Source organism: Chanos chanos, chromosome 5 (assembly GCF_902362185.1).
Source record: "Chanos chanos chromosome 5, fChaCha1.1, whole genome shotgun sequence".
Classification (NCBI taxonomy): Eukaryota; Metazoa; Chordata; class Actinopteri; order Gonorynchiformes; family Chanidae; genus Chanos; species Chanos chanos.
Genome location: NC_044499.1, coordinates 42803605 through 42825005, shown reverse-complemented (window position 1 = coordinate 42825005; position 21401 = coordinate 42803605). Strand labels below are relative to the sequence as shown.

The 21401-nt window shown below is 42.4% G+C and overlaps 2 protein-coding genes across 3 annotated transcripts; one reads left to right on the top strand and one right to left on the bottom strand.

Annotated features, from left to right (window-relative positions):
- cabp5a (calcium binding protein 5a) lies at nucleotides 1-2325 on the bottom strand. The gene is made up of 6 exons (XM_030773591.1): nucleotides 2287-2325; nucleotides 1553-1583; nucleotides 888-1031; nucleotides 595-704; nucleotides 249-396; nucleotides 1-29 (listed from the first exon to the last, which is right to left on the bottom strand). The coding sequence occupies exons 1-6, from the start codon at nucleotides 2320-2322 to the stop codon at nucleotides 1-3; spliced, it is 498 nt and encodes a 165-aa protein (XP_030629451.1). The 5' UTR covers nucleotides 2323-2325.
- Nucleotides 2326-5492: 3167 nt separating this feature from the next.
- taok2b (TAO kinase 2b) lies at nucleotides 5493-20983 on the top strand. Of its 2 annotated transcripts, XM_030773590.1 has the most exons (19): nucleotides 5493-5610; nucleotides 7545-7685; nucleotides 7790-7861; nucleotides 8351-8452; nucleotides 9080-9125; nucleotides 9451-9547; nucleotides 9847-9960; nucleotides 10085-10176; nucleotides 10334-10427; nucleotides 10682-10763; nucleotides 10966-11133; nucleotides 11806-12012; nucleotides 12154-12519; nucleotides 12648-12776; nucleotides 13066-13269; nucleotides 13606-13845; nucleotides 19050-19262; nucleotides 19777-19959; nucleotides 20147-20983. In XM_030773590.1, exons 2-19 carry the CDS (start codon nucleotides 7554-7556, stop codon nucleotides 20981-20983), a joined length of 3378 nt encoding a protein of 1125 aa, XP_030629450.1. In that variant the 5' UTR covers nucleotides 5493-5610; nucleotides 7545-7553. The 2 variants fall into 2 exon arrangements, with proteins under 2 accessions (XP_030629450.1, XP_030629449.1); XM_030773589.1 differs by lacking the exons at nucleotides 19050-19262; nucleotides 19777-19959; nucleotides 20147-20983 and having other exon boundaries at nucleotides 13606-17191.
- The last annotated feature ends 418 nt before the right edge of the window (nucleotides 20984-21401 follow it).

The window sequence follows — 21401 nt, the reverse complement described above, 5'->3', positions numbered from 1 at the left end:
TCATTGACGGGACATCATTCTGACAAATTCTGCAAGAATAATTAAAAACAAACAAACAAACAAACAAAAAAAACAATGAGCAAATAGTCGACACTGCAGATTTGTTGTATATATCATGTGGTTTTATATCTATTATGGATGTGACTGAAAGTACCGATGTTCTCTTCTGCTGCTCTCCGAATTAAAAAAGAGCTGTATTTTGGTTTGCTGCTCATATGTTTGTCAGGTAGAGTTATGTTAGTTGTCACCTTCAAAATCTACAGTTCCATCCCCGTTGTTGTCAGCCTCTTGCACAATGGCGTCAATCTCTCTTCTACTCATGTGTTCACCCATTAGCTTAGTCATGGCACTGCGCAGTTCCTCTGTGGTGATCTCGCCGTCCCCATCCATGTCAAACTGCAGCAGAGCAGAGAGAGAGAGAGGGAGAGAGAGAGAGAGAGAGAAAGAATGAGATTGACAGTTCTTCACTTAAGGGATGGTACAGCTGATAAGGACACAAATATTTTGTATGGGTATCCTCTGGATCAAAAGCTGATCCTTAGTCTTTCCCGGAGGAAACTAGTCACAACAAATTTTTCAGCTCAATCCACTCACCTCCTTGAAGGCATCTCTCAGCTCTTTCACACCAATCATCCCCGCAGTCTCTGCAAGCAGCTTTGGCGCCATAAGCTCTACAAAGTCCTCAAAGTCCACCCTGCCTCCCACTGAGAGAGAGGGAGAGAGATTTATTAATATACTTGCCATTTGTCTCAGAATTTAGAATGACTTCTTTTTTCGTCTGTAAACTTTAAACTGAAAACTTGTCTTATAGAGAGTGTGTGACTGGCTGTACTTCTGCATGCACTGAAATCGGTGTGTGTTCTTGTATGAATGTATACTATGCTCACAGTTCATGTTGATGTTCTGGCTCAGTTCAATCAGCTCCATTTCTGTTGGCATATAACCCATGGTCCTCATCAGGTTTCCCAAATCCTTACAGCTAATCAGCCCATCTTTATCCTTATCAAACTCATCAAATGCCTCACGAAGCTCTGTAAAAACCAAGACAAGACACAGAACAGTGAATGTACAGTAATGCATGCTAATGGGGCACTAGGTTTTAAAAGATGTCAAGAATTCTCTAAATGCCAGCGAGATACTGATGTCTCCCAAAAGGCAATGAAATAAAAAAGTAGTTGTTCACGTCGATCTGTAATTAGTCATGGGTTTCAAACAAGTGTGATGACCTTGAAGAATCGACCAGCAAAATGAGGCTCATATACCGAAGTGGGTTTTTTTTGGTTACAGAGATGATCTCAAAGCAGCTTTTGTGCAGGTACACCTTCTTCAATATTTACGGTTCATGTACATAAATATAATGCAAATAAGTAGTAACAATACACCACTGAATTAGAAAAATATATTGAATTAGGTTGTTACACTTTTTCAGAATGTTAGAGACTCAACAACAATAAGTTTGGACCTCAGTGTTTTCTTGATATTTTCCATTTCAGCTTAAAAAATCATGTTAATAAATATCGTGAGCATTAAAATTTAGTAATTTTTTTTTTACCTTCAATCTCATCATCAGCCAGCTCTCTGTCCTGCAAAACAAAATGTCCTTAATGTGAATACATTGTACTTGTAGTTCTCCTCTAAATCGTTCAAAATGACCGTTTTAAAAAATAATAAACCTAAAACAAAAGGAGATAAAAACTAAAAAATGACTGAGAATTAACAAACCTATGTTGAAAATAATCCGTTTGTAATGTTGCCCCATAGCCATTTGCTTTTTAAAACATAAAGGCATTATTAAATGAATGTATCTGAGAGGTTAGAGTATTATCAGATTAAGGGACAGAGAGGTTAAGTGGAGCTGAGAGGTACATCACACACACACACACACACACACACACACACAGATCTGAACGCATGTAGCCTCACTGTAATGCAAAGCAGCTTTGACTAACGTCATATCTCATATGCTATTCATTCAAGAATCACAAAATATAAGTGTCTTAACTTTTTACACAACATCTCAATTTTACATCGTATCACATGGTTTCAGCATTGTCTAATTTACAAACACTACATATGATATATCAAATGTTTCTTTCAATTTTATTTCAATGCAACCTGAATGTCAGTATTTTACAAAAAAAAAAAATCGCTACCCAAATCAATAGATTATGATAAAAGAGTATGTTTCATTGTAATCATTGCATCGCAGCATCATGCTACAAATGGGATTCAGCATCAGACTGTCGTATTTCAGTTCTGATTATTTGTAAAAATGTTTATACTCACGATTTTCCCTCCTCTAATGAAGATGCAGGCTGTCATGTCTGTCAGTCTGAGACCAGTGGAATGAAGAGATGAGACCCTGGAGCGAGGCTGTTGTCCTTATGTGTTCCGCGTGTCACTGTAAAAACCAACACAGCTGCTCTGAATTCTATGAGATTATGCTGCTCAGGGTACATGTGTGTATGTACGTATGTGTATGTACGTGATTCAAATAATGTTATTGTATTTTGTGCCTGTAATGTAAATATTTATGTTGCCCAGTGATTTAGCAGTGAATTTGTCATTGTCCTTAATTGTCTTGAAATCTGGTACAAAATGTTTTCATTATTTAAAGGTAGTCCTTAGTTTTCATTTAACTGAATAAATACATCATGAACATATTTTAATGTATCATGTACCATAAATGAACCTAAACATTTGAAACATTTCACGACATTTTGAACATTACAATAATTCAATTAGTTTACATGTCTCAAAATGTCTCACATCGATTTGCAATTACACATCGTAAATTCAGACAAAAACTGCAGGCAAAATAACTAAAATGTTATTAAAATTTTTTAAGTTCGACTGACCTTTCTTTTCCTTTTGCACTGAGGCATAAAAGTCCCCGGTCTGTAGGCTTCTTGGAGATATTCTGTGATCCTCTCTTCCTCTCTCTCTCTTTAGTGCTCTCTCTCTCTCTCTCTTTCTATTTCTCTCTCTCTCTCTCTCTCTCACTCTCTCTCTTAGACTTCTTCCCTTGACTACACTGGACAACCTGACTGACTGAAAATTCTGATTGGCTGTCCTTCTGTTTATACCATTGTATGGTGTGTGTGTGTGTGTGTCTTTGCAAATGCAGAGATGGAGACAGTGGGAGGAGTGACTTTAATGACATCTAAAAAAAACCTTGAATTCTCAGAAAATGTTTAATGAGGCAGACATTTACAACGGACAGTATATTAGCTCTATTACTGCTATGTGTAAAACTGTGAATGCTCCATTTCAGTTAAGATGGGATATTAAGGAGTGAGAGGCTTCACTTTTATAGAAAATACTCCTTAAAAATGTCACCTGAATGTGACCTGAATATTTTAAGAGTGTGAATATTCTGAATAAAAATCTTTGCACACCCATCTCACAAATGTTAAGAAACCAGTGTCAGATGTACTGCATTATAGCCCATTATCCATTTTCAAGACTACTTTAACAATAACATAAGTCAGCTGAATAGATATAATATGATTATACACTACAATCCTTCTTAATTTCATAAACACGCTTACGAACATCATGAAGTGCCATTTTGCATTCAGTATAAAATATTATTGAACTCCATTTTTGATATGACTTGAAATAAAGCATCAATGCATGTGGATAATATTGATGGACTTCATACCAGTGTATGAATATCAAACACCGCAGATGACTTTAAGCCACATTTATTAACCTTCTGAGTCACATCCTTTGGCCTCATCTCTAATATGTTTATGCATATGTCAGAGACCTTCAACTCTTTGTTGTATCATGATTACGTAAATTTATGATTCCACTCAACTGACTACCACTAAAACCACAAATCTGTTTGCATAAGACAGTAAATCCAGTGCTTTGACCCAGAGGGCTTCATCACAGATTTCATTATTATTTTTGTTGTTGCACTTTGGCAGTGAGGCCGAAGAGGTTATGTAAGAGCCAGGAGAAAGAAGAAATAGGGAAAGGAAAAGGGAAAATCAGGTAATAATGCAGTGGAGATGAAGAAACAGGAAAGAAGAAAGATTATGATGAGTAAAGATGAAGAAGCAGACATAGTAAAGTGTGAATATAAACATAAAAGCATGTCAAAGAAATGACAGATCATGCAAGTTGAAGTAGTCCATACATTGTAGCTGTTCATTTTATCAATTGCACCTGAGCAATGGGATGGCCTTCTCATCCATATTAGTCTTAAGAGTGCACAAACACCTGTCGAGTCAAAAGGTTTTGTGTGTCTAGTTTCATTCTCTTTGCGTAGCCAAGACAAAAATAATGTCAAAAGCACTTATAGTAAAAGTAAATAAGATGGAAATATTATAATAATGTTATGTGATGTTACAAAAAAAAAACAAAAAAACAATAGAGACAATTTTTTGAGAAATGTTATGGCATAAGTCATTTACCCTGAATTACAATGTAATGTCACGCAACAGAGTGTAATTATAGTAATCTTGGCATTTCTTCCTGTTTTGTGCAATAAATCTCATTTTTGAGAACTGTCCATATTATGTAATTTCTTGGTACATCCAAAATATTTCAAAATATAATGCAGGATATAAAGATCACTGTTCATGTCATCCGATCAAAAAACGCCCACTACTTTAATTTGTGACCAGTACATTCAGCTTTGTCAAAAAACAAGAGTGAGCTGATGCCAGCAAATACTGTTAAATACAAATGAGTGATAAAAAAATATATATATTTATTTTAATTATTGTGACAATAACACACTTTAAGTGAATGTGTGAGTGAGAGTGATTTAGTGAGTGCCCACACCTGATCATTAATAATGGACACGATGATGCTAGATTTTCTGGAGAAAAGGCATGCTGGAGACGACGTTTCGAAAATAGTGAAGCTGACGGACTGTTTATAGCATTTTTTTTTTCAATGTGCGAAGCATTGTGAAATATTGCGAGGTGAAAACAAATACGATGTTTTGCCGTTTCTTTAGCAATATTTCACATTTCCGACACCTCCACAAGTACAGATGGCGATCAATACGTTCAAGTGCCCCACGCCGAACAACAGTCTAAAAGAAGCTCATTTGCACTTTGGTGGTTTTTCCGTTTTCCGGCCGGCTCCCGCCCCACTCCGCCATCATGAAGTACTGAACAAAAAACGGATGAGGTAGAATAAGAAAAACAGAAATGGACATGTCGTTGATAGGCAGAGACGAACTAAACGAATGACACCGATGTAATGTCCAAATGTGATGAAAATGGGAACAAGAGTCGTGGAATTTCGGGGTCATCTTTAACGTTGTCATCCGTTTTCATTCACAATCAGCTGATAATGTGTAGTTAGCTCTTTTTAGCTTGCCAGCTAAGGTAGCACATTAGACTGTTAAAAGGATTGGCTTGCTAGTCTGGCTAACGTTAGTTGTTCAGTTTAATTGACACGCCATATTCGATTTGTGTATTACAAACTTTTTGTTGAATGGAGAAAATGATACGTAAAATGCACGTTGATCTCCTTTAAAATGCTGCTCGTTTATGCTGAATAAAGACGGAGAAGAAACAACGAAATTTTCCTTGTCAGGCCAGATAGCTAGCTTTTGGCTAGCTACAGTGGATCACATAAACCACGGTAGGACAAATTGCCATAAATCATTTATTGCAACCTTACTTTCATAAATTGACAACGCTAAGCTGTAGCGTTGTGCAGTGTAGTTTGTTTTGTGTCCTCGATGCATGTTGGTTTTTAACTTGATGGAATCGTTCAGTGGTCGGGTGTAACGTTAGTTGCCGTCAATGTCTGGAGTGGCTCATGCTAGCTAATGTTAATGCCTTTCGCTAGGTTGGTTAATTGATCCGTCAAGTGAGAACTAGCTGGTGATGGCACTGCTAGCAGGCGGTCGACCATGACTATATTTTGCATGATGATGCGTTAATGGCAGCCCAAAAGCCTGTCGGCTCGTGAGAAAATCATCAACTTCATGTCACAATAAGGACGGATTTCAGCAGTTGTGTGGATGTTGATTATCTGACATCTAGTAGCTAGATTCATTGTTGTCTGAACTGCCGCTTGGCTTGATCATTTGCTGTTAACTCGGCAGTGCAGTCTTTTTTACTTTTATTGGAGACTATTACTGGAGATTGAATTGTGACATAAGCAATTCTAGTGTTTGTTCCACCAACCTTTCATGGATCTCTGGCGGTGGTCGTGTTAATTGGCTACCTTTAGCTAATTGTGTAGAATGTATCTGATTATATTGTCTCAGATGAATGCTTCACAGGCGTAGTGCCTAGACAGGAATTGTTTTTGAAAATGTATAATTGCAACATCTGCTTGTCTGTCCGTATCTCTCGCACTCCACCTGTTGTACACATGTACGTATACATGTCAAGGTAGCATTTTTCTGAAAAATGGATCACGCACTCATAAACTATATTGTGGCGTTGCAGTGCATTTGCACCAGAACCTGTACGTCTTGGCTTACATATATATTTCATGACCCCATTTAAAAGAACCAGGTCAATTTATAGATATATTTCTACGGGATGCATGGTGTTTCGGGAAGCTGTGTTAACGAAATGTTATTCACATTCCATTATGAATTTAAGCTTGATCCCAATTGGTGTTAGGGTTTGGAATCAGCTCCACACAAGTTTATTACCGCTGAAGCATGTCAGCCTTTTCAGTGTAACGATGGCAAAGCTGTGCACGAGTCTCCGTAAAGCTTGAGCAGGTGCACCATTTCAGCTATATTGTAAATACTCTGATTCATTATTAATGTATCAGCCTGGAACAGTCACATGTTTATATGTACAGTAGTGGTCAGTAGCTTGTTGATGTCCCTCATAACCATAATTGGATGTTCATATGAAATATTTATGGTTTGGTTTAAGGATATAGGTCGGTTCTCCTCCCCCCCCCCCCCGACACACAAACATCTCCATATATAGAGTAAAATGTGTGATTGGTTTAACTTTTTTTTTTTTTTAATCCTCTGTATTGCTCTGAAATTTTTTGCTGTGCAGTACCGTTATAGCAGTCAATGTCTGTCTCATGCTGTAAGTATTGGAATTGACCTTGACTTGTTTTACATGCGAGTCTCCTGGGGACCCTCAGTTATTTGGATAGTGCCTGTTTGCCTTTCTACATGTGACATTTTTTTCCCTGCAAAGAATGCTTGTGTCAATTGCTGTTTATCACTGTGACCTGAGCTGTGGGGTGGATAGAGACTGTAAGGGTCTGAGCGATTCTGCAGTTTTGTTTGCTAATGGCAGGCACTGTAATTATTGTCAGTTTGTGTGTGTGTGTGTCTGTGTCTGTGTGTTTGTGTCTGCAAGAAACTGAAAAATACTGCAGATATTTTTGTTAAAACTTCTCTTGCTGCTCCATCTCAGAATTTGAGTTTGCAATCGTATCAAAAGTGGCACAGGTTTTTGTGGGTCAAAGCCATGTTAATACATCAGGGAAGAGACTTTGCATCTCGTTTATTTTTTAAATTTATTTATTTATTTATTTTTTCCATTTAATGAATTTGTGTGTGTGTGTGTGTTTGTGTGTCCATAAAGGCGCTGGCCATGCCGTCGAGTGCACGGGCTGGGAGTCTGAAGGACCCAGAGGTAGCTGAATTGTTTTACAGAGAGGACCCAGAGAAGCTTTTTACAGACTTGCGTGAGATAGGCCATGGCAGCTTCGGAGCCGTCTACTTTGTAAGTTGACCTGTGAAGACTTGACTAGTAGGTCAAGTTTTTGACCTGTTTGTTTGTTTGCTTGTTTTGCTCGTGTTTCCCATTCCGTCTCCTCTTTCCCACAGGCCCATGACATCCGCACCAATGAGGTGGTGGCCATCAAGAAGATGTCCTATAGTGGCAAGCAGTCTAATGAGGTCAGGACTCGTACATACACTGCCTTATCACAGCACAGCCTAGGGTACAGGGTTATCATTCAGTTTGTCCTGTAACACAAAGGTTTATACACATACACACACACACTGCCTTACCACAGTGCAGCACAGGGTATAGGAATATCATTCAGTTTGTCCTGTAACACAGAGGTTTATACACACACACACTGCCTTACCACAGTGCAGCACAGGGTATAGGAATATCATTCAGTTTGTCCTGTAACACAGAGGTTTATACACACACACACTGCTTTACCACAGTGCAGCACAGGGTACAGGAATATCATTCAGTTTGTCCTGTAACACAAGGATTTATGCACAAACATATATACATACATGCATGTAGAGATCCATTTTGTTGTACAGTTAAGGACAGAATTTGGTGTATATTAATAGAAGCTTTTTTGAGGCTCTTGTGGAAGAGAACTTGACACCTGACACTCGTACTGCTCTTGTGTTTTGCCTCTGCAGAAATGGCAGGATATCATCAAAGAGGTGAAGTTCCTGCAGAAGCTACGGCACCCCAACACTGTGGAATACAGAGGATGTTACCTGAAAGAGCACACAGCATGGGTGAGTGTGTGTGTCTTGAGCAAAATGAATTAGTTTGTGTTATTAAAGGCTGAGTAAGTTGTTTGCTGTTTTGCCTCATTAAAGCAACAAAAGATTTTGCTGTGAGGGGAGGGGAAAAAATGCAGATTTTCTTGAACACAACAATTAAGCATCTGACATGTTATGTTCTATAGGCATTAGATGATAAGGCTTTTAAGCAAGACTTTTAAGTGTTTAAAAAAGCAATAAAAAGATGGTAGGCATTAAAGAAAAATCGGAATTAGCTTTCTACCCTTATACATTTTGGAAGGCTCGATGTTAGTGAATATTAGACACATTTAAACGCTCTGCATGATAACAGCAATCACAGAAAAGCCTTGATCAGGACGAGGTACAAGACTACACTTACCTCTTTACCAATTCTGGTCTGTATCTCCCAAAATAATTCGCAAGAGCAAAAGAAAAACAATTGCAATTATGTTATGCAACATCCTTCCAGTGCTGACAGTAAGTGCGCCTCTCTTTTTCTCGCTCTCCCTTTGAATGTCTGTCCCTGTCTGCATCTTTTCATCTGATGAATCCCCCCCCCCCCCCCCCCACTTATCACGACCTTTCTGTCTGTCCTTTTTCCATCTCTGTGTCTCTTAGCTGGTGATGGAGTATTGTTTGGGTTCGGCCTCAGACCTGTTAGAAGGTGAGTCACCGGTCAGGGGGATATGCTTGTCTAGGTGTCAGCTTTTAAAGGGTTGCACTGTTTCATTTGAAAACGCATCAGTGCTTATTAATAAACTGTAGAACATTAACCGCTTAACTTCATATTTTACTCGTGTTTATATTCATTTTTGCTCTAAGCCAGCTGTGGTGAGACATTGAGACATGATCCACGGACGATTTTGTTATCGTTAACTCAGTGCAGATTTGCATTTATTTAAGAAAAAAAAAAGCTTTTGAAGCTTAGTTTAAGCTCTTCAGAACTTTGAACTTATCTTCTCTCCTCTCTCTCTTTCTTTCCTTTTCAGTTCACAAGAAACCCCTACAAGAAGTAGAAATAGCAGCCATTATCCATGGTGCATTGCAGGGCCTGGTATACCTTCACTCGCACAACATGATTCACAGGTTTGTGTCTGTGCATCATTGAACATCACATTCGACAGTCATACATTTCTGACACTTTACCTGGAGCTACCTGACTGTTTGTTGGAGGTTGCAGTATGCATTATGAATCCATATAAATGCTTCTTAAGTATTTCTTAGTCATGTTGCTGTTGGAGCAGGTTCTGTGCAGGAATTAATGGGTCTACCTCTCTCTGTCTCTCTGGTATTATCTCTCTATGCTTCTCTCTGTCTATCTGTCTCTCTCTCTATCTCTCTCCCCCTGTGTGTCTGTCTCTTTACCCACCCACCCACCCTCTCAGGGATGTAAAGGCAGGAAATATCCTACTGACAGAACCTGGGCAGGTTAAACTGGGAGACTTTGGCTCCGCCTCCATCGTTGCCCCTGCCAACTCTTTTGTGGGCACGCCCTACTGGTGAGACAGTTATACCACTGAGGCTCAGTCCAGATGAAATGTAAAATATGACCCGTTAAAAGCAGTGAAGATGGTTTATGTGCTGATGCTTGGAGTGACTGATGTACGCTGCTGTGCCGTTCAGGATGGCTCCAGAGGTGATCCTGGCCATGGATGAGGGCCAGTACGACGGGAAGGTGGACGTGTGGTCGCTCGGCATCACCTGCATAGAACTGGGTGAGTCAAGGAGACAGTTTCTAGACATGGGACGACTCTTTCCTGGCATGCTCCTCTTTTTACGGGTGGCCGCTTGCGTAGCAAGTGAGCAAATGAATGTAATAAGATTTTGTTTTGATGGCACCCTCTAAACCATGTGTCTGAATTGGCTTTTTAGCGGAGAGAAAGCCTCCCTTGTTTAACATGAATGCTATGAGTGCCTTATACCACATCGCCCAGAACGAGAGCCCAGTCCTGCAGTCCAATCACTGGTGAGTGAAGCCTCAGTGTCCTCCTGTGCTTTCTCTCTCTCCTTCATCTCCACCTCTGTCTCTGTGCCACTTTGTGTTTTGTTCTTTTAAACTGATCCAATGTGAAGCTTGTTTGGTCTGCCTAACTTTAGACTGGATTTTGTCGGGTTTTTTTTCTTTTCTTTTTTTCTTTTTTTTTTTTTTACGCTCTGATGCACTCTCTTTTCTGTTGCACTCACCATTTCCCAACTAATGGTGATTTGTTTTTTTTTCAGGTCGGATTACTTCCGTAACTTTGTAGACTCTTGTCTGCAAAAGATTGCCCAGGACAGACCTACCTCTGACGTGCTGCTCAAGGTAAAGCTCTGAGGCACAAAAGCATGTAGGAGTGAAATGCATGGACACAGCTCCGTTAGTCAACCACAGCTCTCAACGCTCCAGCATGTATTTCACATATGCAGTGCTAAAGTGTTTATCCTTCTCACTTTCGTTCTCTCTCTCTCTCTCTCTCTCTCTCTCTCCCCCTCTCTCTCACTAACACACACACACGTTCTTTCAGCATCATTTCCTGTGTCGTGAGCGTCCAATGACTGTGGTGATGGATTTGATCGCCCGCACTAAGGATGCAGTGCGGGAGCTAGATAACCTGCAGTACAGAAAGATGAAGAAAATCCTCTTCCAGGAAACACACAACGGTCCAGCCCCAGAGGGTGCCGAGGAAGAGGAGGTCGGTGGTCCCCTTTTGCCCGTGGCTTTAGTCACTGCCCAATCTGCATGTCAAACCTTAACAAGTGCTGATTAAGAACCACGGTCGGTTTTCCAACCCAGGCCCTCATTTTGAAACTGCTGGAGGAATTCACAGTAGTAACTTTACATTCTTTAACTTAGGATTATAGTTTTTCTCCCCTCTGCTATTTTCTGTTCTCATGTACCGGGTACTTACTGTTTTAGTGTTTTTTTTAGAGTGCTCCTGTAGAAATGCCTAATTCTTTAGGGAGTAGTGAAGCAGTGGCTGAATGTTTAGTAGTTGGAAAGATATATTTGTCAGTGGACATGCCTCTCAGCTGTACCTCAGCTAATGTTTTAACATAAAGTACCTGAGCTTTTTTTTTTATTATTTATTTTTGTTTTGTGCTTGAGTGTGCTTGAATACTGTTTTGTCGCAGTAATGGCTCTCTGTCTGTTTGATCTGTGCTCAAAAATAGATTTGTATAACTGGAACTCTGGACCTAAAAGCCAAATACAGTTTTGAAAGGTTTATGTAATATGTCATTGAAATTTGCACAGTTTTATTTTACTTTTGTCTGCAGTTTCTAGTACTGTATGAGGACAGGTTATGTTGTTGGAGAGGAGTTATATCGTCATCCCCTGGCTTTGACCTTCGCCCCTTTCCTGACAGGATGTTGAACAGTATATGTTGCGGACTGGCACGGTGAACAGCATGGAAAGCTCCCATTCGCTGCCCTCAATGTCAATCAGTGCCAGCTCCCAGAGTTCATCGGTGAACAGCCTGGCAGACGGCTCAGATGACAGCGGAGAGATGGCCATGATGCAAGAGGGTGAACACACGGTCACCTCCAACAGCTCCGTACTGCACAAACCCCTGGTCAGTGTGTGTGTCTCTCTTCCTGTTTGTTAGATTTGAGCAGCATTCGTGTGTGTGTGTGTGTGTGTGTGTGTGTGTGTACCCGTGATCGGAGCTCCAGACAAAAAAAATGTCCTTTTTCTCCCTTTTTTTCCCTCTCAGAGCCATGATAACATCTATGACGACCCTTACCAGCCGGAGGTGGACTCCCAACAGCAGGGCCCTTCCGGGGGCCGTCGCCGCGGCCACCGGGGCCGGGATCACTTTGCCACCATCCGAACGGCGTCTCTGGTCACCCGTCAGATTCAGGAACACGAGCAGGGCTCAGCGCTGAGGGAGCAGATGTCAGGATACAAACGCATGAGGAGGCAGCACCAGAAACAGCTCATGGCCCTGGAGAACAAACTGAAAGCGGAAATGGATGAACATCAGCTCAGACTAGACAAAGAGCTGGAGACCCAGAAAAACAACTTCGGCAGTGAGGCAGACAAGCTGAACAAGAAACAACAGGCCATCCTGGAGAAGGAGGTAAGTGGAAAGACAGGAAGCTGGATGGTGATTGAGAGCTTTTTTTTTTTTTTAAATCCACGAATTGTCTCTCTATCTCTGTTGATCGCAACTGACTCATTTCTCTTTTCTTTTTTATCTCTCTCTAGGTGAAAAATTGTACGACTGAGGAGAAGAAGTTCCAACAGCACATACTGACTCAGCAAAAGAAGGAGCTGACCACTCTCCTGGAATCTCAGAAACGCCAGTATAGACAACGCAAAGAGCAACTTAAAGAGGTTCACTCACACGCTCAGTCACTCACCCTCTGATTCACACAGCCTTTCTCTCTCTCTCTCTCTTTCTGTAACCTGTTACTAAAAACTTCAGTGTACAAGTCTTCAGTGTATTGCGTGTCTTGCTCCTACTCTGTCTCTACATGAACAGACATTTGGATTCACCTTGAGAATCTGAGTGTGGGTTTGTTTTTGGGGGTTTTTTGTTTTGCCCAACACAGCAGAAGTTAGGTGGATGTAGTAACCTGTCTCTGATGTGGAGTTGATTGGTCAATTTTGCCCCCTTGGATAGGAGCTGAATGAGAATCAGTCCACACCAAAGCGGGAGAAGCAGGAGTGGCTGGTACAGCAGAAGGAGTGCTTGCAGCAGCTCCAGGCGGAAGAGGAGGCAGGGTTGTTACGGCGACAGAGGCAATACTATGACCTGCAGTGTCGACAGTACAAGAGGAAGATGCTGTTGGCACGACACAACCTGGAACAAGACCTTCTGAGAGAGGTACTGTGGTTACACGCTATGGCCTTATGGAAGGTGCAACATGTGCTTTGCAGATATATCTTTTCAATTATATCTGCAAAGCAACTGTTCCTTTTCAAGTTGGTGACAATGAGCGTTGATCCGTTTTTGTACGGCTTTCTGTTTGTTGGTTTTTTGTTTGGCGTCTTGTTTGTTTGGGTTTTTTTGTCTCAGATTTTTCCATTTTTTTGATGTGAACAATTCAAATGACTGCTAATGTGCTGAATTTATGCCTCCATTTGCATGTCTTTTTCTCGTCCTCCCTCTCTGTCTCTCACCCTCTGGTTTTTTTTTTTTTTTGTGTGTGTGTGTGTGTAGGAGCTGAATAAGAAGCAGACGCTGAAGGATCTGGAATGTGCCATGCTGCTGAGGCATCATGAGTCCACTCAGGAGCTGGAATTCCGACAGCTGGCGTTGGTGCAGCGCACCCGGGCTGAGCTCATCCGCACGCAGCACCAGACCGAGCTGACCAATCAAATGGAGTACAACAAGCGTCGCGAGCAAGAGCTCCGCCAGAAACATGCCATGGAGGTCCGCCAGCAGCCCAAGAGCCTGAGAGTGAGTGACTGTGACAACACTGAGAACACTGGAGAAGGGGAGGGGCCTGAGAGAGATGGGGTGGAGACTGATTCAGAAGGGGTGGGCGTTGAGAGGGGGGGACCAGGGGAAACAGAGGAGAAGAAAGAGGAGGAGGGAAAAGTCGCGAAAGGGGAGGAGGGCGATCTATTCGAAGAGCCTGGTGCTGTTAGTCAAGGCGCGCGTGAAAGTGAAAAGCACGACAGAACCGTGAAAAGTCGTGAAGTTGAAGAAATTGGTAGAGAGAATGAGACTCTGAGTGGAGACATAGGAGAAAGCCTTTCAGAGCCACTTATAGACCAAAATAGGGATGAATTCAGTGAAGGACAGACAAAAGAGGTAGAGGGTTTGATAACAGAACAAGAAAATGCCAAAGGGGATGATCAGATTGATGGACAGAAAGAATTTGGTGCTAAAATAGTCAGGAGTTTGAAGGGAGACCCAGAGATTGTTGGTGAGGGAGCCCAGGAGGAGGAGGAGGAGGAGGAGGAGAAAGATAAGGATGAGAGTGTTGGGGATGAAAGACAGGTTGAGGGTGTGATGTGGGAAGAGGAGGTCGAGGACGGGGAGCAGAGTGAAACTGAGATAGAGACAGAGGAAGAAGGGGAGGAGGACAGGGGTGTGGCCGACGGTTGCCCGTCAGAGTTAATTCCCACTCCCGCCCTCGAGCGACGGCTGCGGGATCAGGACACGGACGAGCTTTCGGAATTCTATTTCCCGGACACCCTAGAGGAACTGGAGCCCCCTCCTCTCTCTTCTCCTCCTCCCTCCCCGACGTCTACGCCGCCCTCCCTACCTTGTCTTTTCTCTCACGCCATCTGTATTGTCCTCTCCCTTTCTGCCGCCGCGCAACCATCCGTGCCCACCCTTCTTTTTCTCTCCGTCTTCCTCCTCTCTCTCCGCCGCTCTCCCCCTCTTCCTTCTCTTTCCTCTATCCTCCTCTCCGCGGAGCTTGCCTTCCTGGCTCTCTTCTTTTCTTATCTGTTCCTTCGGTCCTGCTGCTCTCTGTCTCTCTCCACCTACCTCTCTCTCACTCTGTGGGGCTCAGGCGTGTTCAGTATGGGCCTCTCAGTAAGCCTGGGGCTCTATTATGTCCCCGTAGCCCTGGTATCTGCCCCTTTCCTCAGCTCACCCTCCCTGTTCCTCACCCTCTACTTGCTTGTAGTGCTGGTTGTACGGCCAGCTCGAGTCTTCCTCCAGAACGCCCCAAGAAAACTCAGACGCCTTTGGATGCGCATCCTTTTCCGCATGCCTAAACCCCTGTTCACCGTCTGCCAGTCCCTCCTGGGTGGTCTCACCGAACGGAACCTCTATGATATGTTTCCCAAGGCCGGGCGGAACTGGGGCGTGCGCCAGTCCCGAATCCCCGTGCCCTTAAAGTCCCTCTCCGTCGAATACCAGTCCCAAAGCAAACGCGCTGTCCTGATGTCCAGGTGTCTCCTGTGGGGACGGCGCTTTGTCAGACGGCCCCTAGGGGTCCTGGCAGACCTGGCTAACTCAGTAGTGCTGAAGATAGCAGGTCGCGTACTGAGAGAGCTGCCTCAGAGTTACCTGAGCAAACTGAGGACCTTTGGCCTTTTACGAAAGGAGAAACCCAGCAGGCTGCCCAGACTTTTACCCAGAAGAGTCAGGGAACAGACACGCAGGGAGAGAGAGAGGAGAGAGCGGGAGAGGAGGAGGAGAGAAAGAGAGAGATTGTACAGGGAGGAAGGGAGGTGGGAGAGCGGGTTGAGGAGAACGGCCTCTGGGAGGCATTTGAGGGGAAAAGTGGTTCCCTGGAGATAGACGTAGGAGGAAGGTGGGGGCTGGGACAGAGAGAGAGGGAGAGAAGGGATGAAAGGAAGAAAAAAAAAAAAAGTGAGAAAACGAGGCGTGAAAGAACGGTGCGGTCGCTTTCTGAGAGCGCCGTTTCATTTGTAGCGTGTGTGTGCGCGTGTGTGTGTGTGTGTGTGTGTGCGTGCGTGAGTGTGTGCATCTGTGGAGTGCATCCTTTGTTTTGTTCTTTCTGGCCTGCCCAGTCACAGAGTCCACCTTCTTTTCCTTTAGCCTCAACCAGCAGATGTAAATCTGTTTGTGTTTGTTCATAGCCACAGTGTATGCCTATGCATGCTGAGGTTTAGAAACTCACTCTTCATGTATTGTTCATCCTACATGTATTTTCACTGTCTGTTGTCCAGTGAAGCTTAAGTCAATATTGTGCTTTTTGTAAAAGTTTTTCATTTTTTTTTTTTGTATTTGTATGATTGAATTTTGTTCTTAAATAGTAAGAGGAAAATATGTCTTATGGTTATTGTTAAGACCATGTTTGTGCAATCCTGTTTTATGTGTTTTGTAGAAGTCTTATGATTTCAGGCATGAAGTTGGCAAGGCGCTGCTGAAGCAGGGCTAGTTTTATAACGGATGTCTGTGAAAGTCAACATAGGCCTTATGTTAAAGCCATAGCTGCATTGGTCAGAGGCTGTTTAAACCCCAGTGCAAACTGTGAACGTTAAAGTAGTATGTAAAAGCTTTATGCTGTTTGACCCCGTGACACTACGTTTATTTGAATCAGTGCAATAGTTGTTGTTCCGCAGAGAAACTTGGAACGACCTAAATTACTTGACATTGAAAACCCAGTGGAGACCCTGCTATTGAAGATCAACTATACTGAAATTTGCTTTAAATACAGCATGTTTATGGCACGTTTCACTCAACCGTCGCTGCAGATTTGTCGAACGCATGCTGCTAACCACGTGGAAGCCCATTAGCACTGCTGTCATCAGTACACCGACTCCCATATTATTTTACGTGTACAAACTACAAATCAAATAACAACATTTTTTTGTCCAAAAGCAAGAAACATACAGACATCTACAGATGTGTTGCTTCTGTACCAATCAGCTTTGAAACTGAGACGATTTTCAGGGAGTAATATGATGTCTTTTCCTTTTTTTCGGCCAGTGAGTTGGCCAAAAATAAGGGCATGTGATTCCTGGTGAAGTGAGTTGACTGAATTGAGGCCTTTGCTCTTAACTGGAAGTAGAAACCGTTTACTTCTCTTTTTCTTTTTCCTGTTTTTTTGTTTTTTGTTTGTTTGTTTTCTCATTCTGAGAGTGACACACTGGCCTAGGTTTAGAAATACACGATTGAGTAAAAATTCTCACTCAAGTCGTCTTAAGGCACCAATGGAGCATTTGCACAAAACTAAATTGACGTATTTCATGTCAGGGTCTGGCCAATAGTATTTAATACCTAACAGTTAATTTCACTTCTTGATTGTGAACTATAAGCATGGATAGATTTTATAAGCATAGCGAACTCATGTACTTGCCAAACCTCACAGCGTAACATACTGTTTTATTTTTAGAGAGATGGTGTTTAATAGAGGACCATTTTCACACAACTGTATTTCTTAACCGATGCTGAAGATGGAATAATTAAACTAGATAAAGTAGTTAAGGATTTATATATTTTTTTTTTTTACAGATATCATTGTTATTGTACTTTTACAATAACTTATTGAGAAGGATTTACCATGTAAACACACATTACTATTTTGAATAATACTTACTTGACAGTACAGAACCTGCCTGTTCACTATTCTACAACAGAGAATTTCTTAATATCAGAAGTAGTTTTATTTCTCAGTATCTGAATGGCACTATTATAATTTTTTTTAAATCAATATTTTATAAACTTTAAAGTAGAGCATAGCATACATCATTTCAAGCTGTTGAGACAATCCCTTGAGTGAGTCGTAGATTTTGACATTAAGAACGCAAAATCCATACCAAAGAAAAATGAAGCCATTGAAATGTACATCACAGAGTGGAATAACAAGTTTGATTCCTGATTGACTTGCACTGCTATAAAATCCCTACCAATTAAGAGACCATGAAAATTCAAAGCAAGTGGTTCTTTTTGTGTTTTTGCTATTTATTTACCTTAGATAGGTGGAAAATATCCAGACATTTCACATAATGTCTTTACTGTCTACTGAAGTTATTCATAGAAATGACAGAGATTGAGGGAACATTATAGTTCAGATGAGGCAAATTTGACCAAAGAAGAATTTTATGTTTAAGTGTTTTGTTTTGTTTTTCTTTGTTTTCTGTGAGTTGATACCCCTCTCTGTCAAACCATTCTGATACAAATTTGGATAAATTAGCATTTGCGTCTGCTCATGCTGAATGTAATTTCAACCTGTTTTCTTGTGTTTAAGTTTTTTGTTTTGTGTGTTTGTTTATTTATGTTCTGTGTGTTCCGTCTTGTATGTGTGAACCTCATCAGAATTTTAAATGAGAAATATATTTGCAGTATTTATGTTTTGTACTGCATACCTTTATTTGAGGCCATTCTGTTCATTTCATCCTCATCCGTGTGTGTGTGTGTGTCTGTGTGTGTGTGCGTGAGCGTGTGTGCACTGATTGAAGGCTATTGTTTATGTGGATGTGCATACAGTATTTCTTTGTCACATTCATGTTTCAGAAATAAATTTTCTTTTTCGTTAAAATGATTGTCTTTTGTTCAGTTTATTTCTGTTCTTCGTTTTTGTCTTGATTTTTTTTAATCATCGTTACTCTTTTCCTCATGTTGTCTTGGCCTCTTTGTATATCATCTCTTTATTTTTCACCAACCATCCCAAATTCAGTTTACGCAGGCATGACTGACACACATGCAGTGTAGTTGGATTTTTGTGGGGTTTTCGAGATCACTGGACACAGGTCAGAAATGTTGAACATGAACTGATGTTTAGAGAAACTTGTTCAAAATACCAGCAGCCGGAAGAGAAATGAATTTTCCAACAGCATTACATATTTTCCAATTTAAGGTTAACGGAATAAAGTGGGTATGGGCACAATTTAAATATATCATGTAATTTATTTTCAATGGTGAAATTTTTGGTCTTAATTAGGACATATGTTTGAATGTAGAGCTTCATCACGCTAAATGCACTGAAAGACAAATAGTGTACCACTTGAATGAGAATGAGCTGCAGTGAGTCTACAAATAAAAAGTAGATTCCTTCTAAAGGTTCTGTTTTTTCCTCCCTTAAAGAGTGAGCCACACACACACACACACAGGTTCATTTAACTCATTAACAGCCCTCCTTACAAGCTCTTCTTCCTTCCTTCCTTAAATTAAATTCTTCTTTTCACAACTCTTTCACTCTTGCTTTCTGCCCATTACCTCTTCCCTTACTTTAGTCCAAAGAGCTGCAGATAAAGCGTCAATTCCAAGACACGTGTAAGATCCAGACCCGTCAGTACAAGGCCCTCCGAAACCACCTGCTGGAGAACACGCCCAAGTCAGACCACAAAGCCGTCCTGAAGCGTCTAAAAGACGAGCAGACCCGCAAGCTCGCCATCTTGGCCGAGCAGTACGACCACTCCATCAATGACATGCTGTCCACACAGGCTGTGAGTAAGGCAAGGACACGTCACTCACAATTTCTGCTCCAATCCTCATCACCTTATCTCCCAGACAAGACCCCCCCCCCCCCCCCCCCCCCCCCAACTCAAAAACATGACTAACATCATGGCGATCACACTAGCATCCAATGCCAAAACACTAGAGAAGCTTCTTGATGTCTCGCTTTGCTTTACTTCATTTGCACTGATCCTTTGTAAGACTGTATGGGTGTGAGCAGTCTTGAAAGTGTCTCTTTCATTGTGTTGTCACCCAAAAAGGTGCCGATCTATAACAGTGCTCATGAAGGAGCAGAGACAAGAATGTGATGCTTTTGTGGAGTTTTTGAGTTTGGGTTTAGGTGTGAATGGTAAGGAAATCAAAACATCAAATGCACCATGAACCACGTCCCCGATTCCACCTGCTACACCCCCAGCATGTCCCTCTCACCTTTTAGGAGACTAGTTTGTCCGTTTGCTTGGCTGTTCCTCACTGACTTTTTGACTTTGGCAACACTCTCTGTAGCTGCGTTTGGATGAGACACAGGAAGCAGAATACCAGGCACTGCGAATGCAACTGCAACAGGAGCTGGAGCTACTGAATGCTTACCAGAGCAAGATCAAGATCCACACCGATTCCCAGCATGAGCGAGAGGCCAAAGACCTGGAGCAAAGGGTGTCCATACGCAGAGCCCTGCTTGAGCAGAGGGTAGGAGAGTTTGTGTGTGGGTGTGCATAAATGTAAAGGAAGCCCTAAAGGACTCAGTGTCTAGTAACTCTTAGCGAATAGCATTGAAGAGTGTATGTGTCTGTGGAGTGTTGGCATTTCTTAATGTTCGAGTATAAGTTTATTCTCAAGGTGTTTTTTTTTTAAAAAATTTTCTCCGTCTCTATAGATAGAGGAGGAGATGTTGGCACTGCAGAATGAGCGCTCTGAGCGGATCAGATCTCTGTTGGAGCGCCAGGCCTGTGAGATCGAGGCCTTTGACTCGGAGAGCCTTCGGCTGGGCTTCAGTAGCCTGGCTCTGACTGGCATCCCTTCCGAGGCCTACCCAAAGCAGGGTTACCCGTCCGGTCAAACCCCTCGCTCCTCCAGTCACTGGAGCCACGCTGGAGGCGCCCATCCACATTCCCGCAGGGGCCCCAGCAGAGCTGAATCTACGTCGTCATCTTCATCCGCCCATGCTTTGGGCCTGGGACGAGACGGGCCCGTCCATCACTCCTCTCGTTCATCTTCCTCTTCTTCCTCCTCATCCTCATCCTCCCACCATCACCGCCATCACCTGCCGCAGCACTACCACCACCAGAGCACACCACAGCTGTACAGGGAGAGAGAGAGGGATAGAGAGAGGGAGCGAGAGAAAGAGAGGGAGTGGGCAGGGGGCAGGGGGGACATGGCACACCCCCATGCCTTCCCTCACCACCTCCCTTCCCGCTCCTCCTCCCAGTCCCTCGCTCTCCTCCCTCCTCCTCCACCTGCTCCTCCTTCTATCTCCCTCTCTTCCTCTTCCTCCAACCAATCTTCCTCCTCTCAGGGGGTGTATGGAGGCGGAGGCGGGGGCCTGGTGGTGCGGGGCCCGAGTTTGATGGCACTAAGAAACAGCCCCCAACCCTTACGCAGAACGGCGTCTGGGGGGGGCCCGGGGGGTTCGGGTGGGGGTGACGGGGTCTTGAGCAGGAGTACCTCTGTCACATCTCACATCTCAAATGGATCACACCTCTCCTACTCTTAGACCGGATGAAGTGAGGGTGGGGGTGAGTCCTGGGGAGTAGCCAGTCGCGTTTTATAATTTCAGTCAGATTTGTCTTAGAGCATTTTAAGTAATTGGGAGAGAACACGAGATAGCACATCTTTATTGTTTTAACATTTTTATTTTATTGTTGGATGTTGTAATTTTTTTAAATCTTTTTTTTTTGTAAGTGTTAAAAAAAAAAAAGACAAAACAAAACTGGCTTGGAAAATCACCACTGCCTTTAAGTAGTCTTAAAGGGATGCCATGCTGTTTAGATTTCTATTGGACGATGATGAGAATACTTATGGACATGTACATGCGTCAAAACAGAATGTTTATAATCTCAAACGATTTATTCCCATTCTCACACTTACACAAGTGTGAGAGTGGGTCTGTGTGTGTGTATGTATGTGTGTAT

What these genes read in the sequence shown, in the direction of transcription:
- cabp5a (XM_030773591.1), bottom strand. Translation starts at nt 2,322, where the DNA reads ATGACAGCCTGCATCTTCATTAGAGGAGGGAAAATC. An exon ending in TCATTAGAGGAGGGAAAATC is followed by an intron (nt 1,584 to 2,286) that starts GTGAGTATAAAC and finishes TTTGTTTTGCAG; the next exon opens with GACAGAGAGCTGGCTGATGA. An exon ending in GGCTGATGATGAGATTGAAG is followed by an intron (nt 1,032 to 1,552) that starts GTAAAAAAAAAA and finishes TGGTTTTTACAG; the next exon opens with AGCTTCGTGAGGCATTTGAT.
- taok2b (XM_030773589.1), top strand. Translation starts at nt 7,554, where the DNA reads ATGCCGTCGAGTGCACGGGCTGGGAGTCTGAAGGACCCAGAGGTAGCT. An exon ending in GGCCTCAGACCTGTTAGAAG is followed by an intron (nt 9,126 to 9,450) that starts GTGAGTCACCGG and finishes TTTCCTTTTCAG; the next exon opens with TTCACAAGAAACCCCTACAA. An exon ending in CCTCTGACGTGCTGCTCAAG is followed by an intron (nt 10,764 to 10,965) that starts GTAAAGCTCTGA and finishes ACGTTCTTTCAG; the next exon opens with CATCATTTCCTGTGTCGTGA.